This window comes from Etheostoma spectabile, chromosome 8 (assembly GCF_008692095.1).
Source record: "Etheostoma spectabile isolate EspeVRDwgs_2016 chromosome 8, UIUC_Espe_1.0, whole genome shotgun sequence".
In the NCBI taxonomy this organism is placed as follows: Eukaryota; Metazoa; Chordata; class Actinopteri; order Perciformes; family Percidae; genus Etheostoma; species Etheostoma spectabile.
The window spans coordinates 30,251,079-30,257,299 of NC_045740.1; the positions used below are offsets into that span (position 1 = coordinate 30,251,079).

Consider the following 6,221-nt stretch of genomic DNA (forward strand, 5'->3'; position numbering starts at 1 on the left):
ACACACACACACACACACACTCTCCTTGACACACTTACAGGGTAACCAGCAGGCTGCAGATTAAATTGCTCAGCATCATAGCTCAGCACTTTGTCATCAAGAACCAATGTGGGTCCTTTCAGGACTCCATTCAGGCTCCCGGTTTGATCTAGGAAAGTCAAGGGTAAAAAAATCAATATGTACACATCCAGTACAAGCAGAGAAAATGCGAGACACACCACAGCTCCACGCTTGGAGCAGTGTTTTCAAAGACAGAAAGGAAACCTGGAAACCCTTTCCTCAGTCCTCAGTATAATCACATCGCACAAATTGTTGCTTTACACCAGCCCCAGATACATAAAGGGATTATTTAGAAATTTGCGAATTATCAGGGCAAACTGGTATCACCCAGAATGTTTCCAACATCAGATCATCTGTATAGAAGTTGGCATCGAGCCTTTTCTTATAATTTAGAGGAATATCACAATATTACAGCATGGATTCAAACAGGGAAGTTATCTAGCAGTCCAGCCAGAGCCACACAGAGCTCACCTAGACTTTCTGTTCAGAAAGTGCAAAATTAGGAAAGTAGAGAAGGCCAAAGCTGAAAGGGCGGACTGGGACGACCCCGCTCCATGCCACTGCAGCTAATTTTATGCCTGCGGTGGAAGTCCATTATTGTCACCTTTGTTTATTTAGGACAGTAATGTGCAGAAATGGCAATTAGAGAGCCACAAAAAGCACTGACACGTATGATTTTCCCCCCATTCCAAAATAAATTGCCATCTGTGGACCTATCGGATGGAATGGGGTTGTCCTGAAATGCCTCCCTGTGAGCACCTCTACTGGGTGTGACTGCTGGATGTTTTAACCTTGAACTCGGTTTCCTCTGAGGTTTTTTAGCTGTATAAACATTAACATATTTTAACCCAGGTCATTTTTTTCTACAGAGGCAAAAAACACAATTTTCACTTAAACAGTTGGATTGGGATTTGAAGAATCGTCCAATATCAATTTGTCTGAAAAAAAGGGTTGAGCCATACCTAGTCTGTCATTACCAGACCTTCCTCCACAGCGCTGCTAAGGAGGGTCTGGCTAGTCCACACAGCATTCTGTGATGGGAGAAAAACATGGTCTTTTTATTGACATTTCTTTAAACCAAGTAGTTTTAGTGGTCATCAGAAAACTCAGATTGGACAGATAGTCTTGCTAGCTGTCTGGATTTACCCTGCAGAGATCTGAGGACCAGGTAACCAAAGTCCTCAGTTTGGACAGATAGTCTAGCTACTGTTGGATTACCCTGCAGAGATCTGAGGACCAGGTAACCATAGTCCTCAGATTGGACAGATAGTCTAGCTAGTGTCTGGATTACCCTGCAGAGATCTGAGGACCAGGTAACCAAAGTCCTCAGTTTGGACAGATAGTCTAGCTAGCTGTCTGGATTTACCTGCAGAGATCTGAGGACCAGGTAACCATAGTCCTCAGATTGGACAGATAGTCTAGATAGCTGTCTGGATTACCTGCAGAGATCTGAGGACCAGGTAACCATAGTCCTCAGATTGGACAGATAGTCTAGTTAGCTGTCTGGATTTACCCTGCAGAGACTGGGACCAGGTAACCATAGCCTCAGATTGGACAGATAGTCTAGCTAGCTGTCTGGATTACCCTGCAGAGATCTGAGGACCGGTAACCATAGTCCTCAGATTGGACAGATGTTAGCTAGCGTGTCTGGATTTACCCTGCAGAGATCTGAGGACCAGGTAACCTAGTCTCAGATTGGACAGATAGTCTAGCTAGCTGTCTGGATTACCTGCAGAGATCTGGGAACAGGTAACCATAGTCCAGATTGGAACAGATAGTCTAGCTAGCTGTTGGATTACCCTGGAAGAGTACGGGGGGCGGAGGTTAGAACGCCAAGACAGAGACAGAGGAGGGGACAGAGGTTAGAACGCCAAGACAGAGACAGATTGACGGGGACGGAGGTTAGAACGCCAACACAGAGACAGATTGACGGGGACGGAGGTTAGAACGCCAACACAGAGACAGATGACGGGGACGGAGGTTACAACACCAACACAGAGACAGAGGACGGGGATAGAGGTTAGAACGCCAAGACAGAGACAGATTAACAAGGACAGAGGTTAAAACGCCAACACAGAGACAGTTTGACGGGAACGGAGGTTACAACGCCAACACAGAGACAGATGACGGGGACGGAGGTTACAACACCAACACAGAGACAGAGGACGGGGATAGAGGTTACAATGCCAACACAGAGACAAAGGACGTGGACAGAGGTTAGAACGCCAACACAGAGACAGATTGACGGGGACGGAGGTTACAACGCCAACACAGAGACAGATTGACGGGGACGGAGGTTAGAACGCCAACACAGAGACAGATTGACGGGGACGGAGGTTAGAACGCCAACACAGAGACAGATTGACGGGGACGGAGGTTAGAATGCCAAAAGAGAGACAGAGGACGGGGACGGACAAAACAAGAACTATTCTGTATGAAAGGTTGTGGATATAGACGCCGCCATGCCCAACTGAAGTAAATAAATCTCTCATAAATGATCTGGAAATAATCAAAACTGGTGGCCATAACAGAAACCTGATATCTTTAAATTGTCTATGTTGACCAACAATATTGGAAAAATTTGATTTTACAGCCTTAAAAAAGCGGGGGTATAGTAGTTTATTCAAAAGAGCATTTGATAGTTTCCGGGCTTGAGAAATGTCGGAATTGAACCAACTTGAAACTGGATCCAACATGGAACCAGTTTTTGAAAGCCCCCTGTTCTCCTCCAGTCTGCTTGGTCTGTCAATCGACTGAGCCTCTGTCTGGGATATAGATACGAGCGTATTGATAAAGCTGTCCCCAATGAAGAGTTCACTCTGCTCCCTGTCTGCTCTGTCTTGTTGCTCAGCGTCCTACTGCGGCCTGCAGTCATTTTCTCTTATCGGTCTATGTGCATCACAACCCACTCATTGTCTGTGTTCTCCTTCCATCTATCTTCATATTTGTCCCAGCTGTCTGTGTCCTCATTAGAGCTTTAGAAACCTGTTGTATGGGTGAACCAGCTCGCGGGCCTTCCCCAGCTGTTGTCTGGATGTTAAATGCTCTCTAGGGTGAAAAGCAGCAAAGCGAAGCAGAGAGTTTCTCGCAATGCTTTTCATGCCAGCTGTTCTTCCACTGTAAAGGAAAGCTGTAATTCTTTTTACATTTTTGGAGTTTGTTGACGGAGAGGTTTTGAAAACGCGTGTGGGCTGTGTACAAATTGGAAATGGTTGTTTTAAAAGTGGATTGAGGTTTTCCTCATCATTTAAAAAAGGAGCAGGTCAAGGCTCAGTCAGCTGACGTTATGTCAGGTCTTCCAAGATGATGGTCTGTGTCTTGGGATTGACAGAGGTACTAAGCCGATGGTATTTGTTGCTCTGGGCAGCTATGGTTTGGATATGATTTGAATGATTGTGTATTCAGTCTAGAGCTGAAGATATTTGCCCGGACCCAGAACGCCAACACAAAGGAAGAGGAAGGGGACATCCGGCCTACAATTAGAGACATCCAGCCAAATTTCCGGAGGCACCTGAACAATCTCGGCAATAAAAATGGAAAAATCAACATACACTACTCAGTTTCTGATGTTTTTAAAACACATATAATAATCACAATGAACAGGCCACAGTAGATAAATGAGTTCAAAAAGTGTGTGTGTGTGTGTGTGTGTGTGTGTGTTGACCTTGACCTTGTGTGTTGCCTCAGCTGTCAGACTACAGGTGAACACACAATGCTATGGATGTAACATGTCATGCTTTTTATGGGTTTGTACACTGTATGTGGCAGAGGGAAAACAATAATAATCATACACTTCAAATTTGTCATTAAAAAAAATGGTTTTCCATGTTTGACCACTAGATGTCACCCTTAACCAGGGCCATTGCATCTGAGCAGTCTGTGTGCCCCCCCCCCCACACCCCCTCTGATAAACCAACACAGTACCCTCTGCATCCTTGACTGTCCTGTGAGATGCATCACACATCTCCTTGGACAAGTTTTATCCACAGGTAGAAAGAAAACAATTACAAGTACTTGCATAACTGTAATTGAGTAGGGCTTTTTTGTGTACTTTTACTTTTAAAAGTAGTTTTTCAAATCTGTGATTTGACTTCCACTAAACCCTCATGTTTTCCTCATGTTGTCCTCATGTTGTCTTCATGTTGTCTTTCATGTGCCCCATGTTGTCCTCATGTTTGTCTCATGTTGTCCTCATGTTGTCTATTTGTCTTTTTCAATGTTGTTCTTCATGTTGCCCCATGTTGCCTCATGTTGTCCTCGGTTGTCCCTCATGTGGTTCTTCATGTGTCCTATGTTGTCTTCATGTCGCTCAGTGTCCTCCATGTGTCTTCATGTTGTCTTCATGTTGCCCTCATGTTGTGTCCTCATGGTGTCATCATTTGTCCCTCATGTGGCTTTTTGCCTCATGTTGTCTCTCATGTTGTCATGTTGCCCTCATGTTGTCTCATGTTGTCTTCATGTTGGCTCAGGTGCCTCATGTTGGCCTCATGTTGCCTCTGTTGCTCATGTTGTCTCATGTTGTCTTCATGTCGCCCTCAGTTGTCCTCATGCTGTCCTCATGTTGTCTTCATGTTGCCCTCATGTTGTCTCATGTTGCTCCTCATGTTGTCTTCATGTTGTCCTCTGTTGTCTTCATGTTGCTCTTCATGTTGCCCTCATGTTGTACCTCATGTTGTCTCATGTTGCCCCTCATTGGTTGTCTCAGTTGCCCTATGTGTCCTCATGTTGCCCCATGTTGTCCTCATGTTGCCCTCATGTGTCTTATGTTGTGCTCATGTTGTTCTTCATGTTGCCCTCATGTCCTCATTGTCCTCATGGTGTCGTCATTTCCCTGTTGCCCTCATGTTGTCCTCACCTCATGTTGCCCTCATGGGGTCCTATGTGTCTTCATGTTGCCTATGTGTCCTCTGTTGTTTCATGTTGCCTCATGTGCTTTCATGTTGTCTCATGTGCCCTCATTGTGTCCTCATGTTGTCCTCCATGCTTTTGTCCCCATGTTGTCCCCATGTGTTTGTTATGTTGTTTCATGTGTCCAATGGTTTCCGCATGTTGGCCTATGTTTGTCTATGTTTCCTCATGTTGTCCCATCTTGGTCCTCATCTTGTCCTCATCTGTCCTCATCATTGTCTCATGTTGTCCCCATGTTGTCCTCATGTTTTTCCATGTGTCATTATCAAGTGCTTTTTTAATCCCCAAAATAACATGATTGATTCCAACGCTCTTTGGCCAAGTACAAATCTCTACTTTCATTAATTTTGGGGCGTCTTATTCAATTTTTAGATTTGGAAGAAAATGAGTGTTTTGAAATAGTATGAGTAAAAGTTGACATATTCCAGTCTGTGATTATCATCAACATCATTCCTTTATTTTATCTCAATAATTCCTAATTTTCTGCTTTCTAACTCAAACATTGGTATAATTCCTTAAATGAGGTTTAATGGCCCATAAATTCCAAAAATAACTGTAAACTAAAGTTAATAAGTTAGTGTTGAAAACATCAAAAAAGCTTGAAGTGGTGTTATTGTAAGCTGTTATGTGAGTAATGCACTTGTAATGATTTATGGCGTTTTGGCTCTGTCTCCTGCTAGGTAGGTACCCAGATGTCTGAGGAGGCTCTGAGGATGTCGCCTTGGCCTTGAACCCCAACAGTATGTCAGGTAAGATGTCTGCCTGGTGACCCCCAACACACACTCACAGCCTCATACCCTCCTACCTCCAGGTTGGTTCCAAATCCAATTTAAGCCCAGTTTAGGCCAAAGATTCACAACAAGACCAAACCGCTTTAGAACGTTGCAGAGAAAGGTTTCAGCTCGACTCAGACCAGCTGATGGTGTCACTGAATCAGCTGGTGGAGTCTTCAGAGGCTGGAGGTTTTAGGACGTAAGAGATGTCTTCTGTTAGTACATCCAATAGAGAAGTCAGCAACTGAAATAAAAATAAAATCTTTAAAAAAAAGGAGAAAAAAAAGTTGCAACGGATACAGTCTTGTGTGAACTTAGCCTGAAGTGGTCTGGTCAGAATATGAGTCGGATTCTTCCCCATTGGGCTGGGATTATGGGTTGTGATTAACCCAACCAGAAAAGAAAGTGCCTCTGCACCCAATTGGATAGACCTCCAACCAATCAGACCATCAGATAGACCTCCAACCAATCAGACCATCA

The 6,221-nt window shown here is 44.2% G+C and overlaps 1 protein-coding gene across 5 annotated transcripts in view; it reads left to right on the top strand.

Moving 5' to 3' along the window:
- The window catches only part of thrb (thyroid hormone receptor beta), a 119,527-nt gene that overhangs the window by 84,207 nt on the left and 29,099 nt on the right, over positions 1-6,221 (top strand). For all 5 annotated transcript variants that reach the window (XM_032522381.1, XM_032522383.1, XM_032522382.1 and 2 more), the window contains one exon: positions 5,649-5,717. In XM_032522381.1, the coding sequence (XP_032378272.1) occupies positions 5,711-5,717 (7 nt within the window). In that variant the 5' untranslated portion in view covers positions 5,649-5,710. The remainder of the gene's footprint in view (positions 1-5,648; positions 5,718-6,221) is intronic.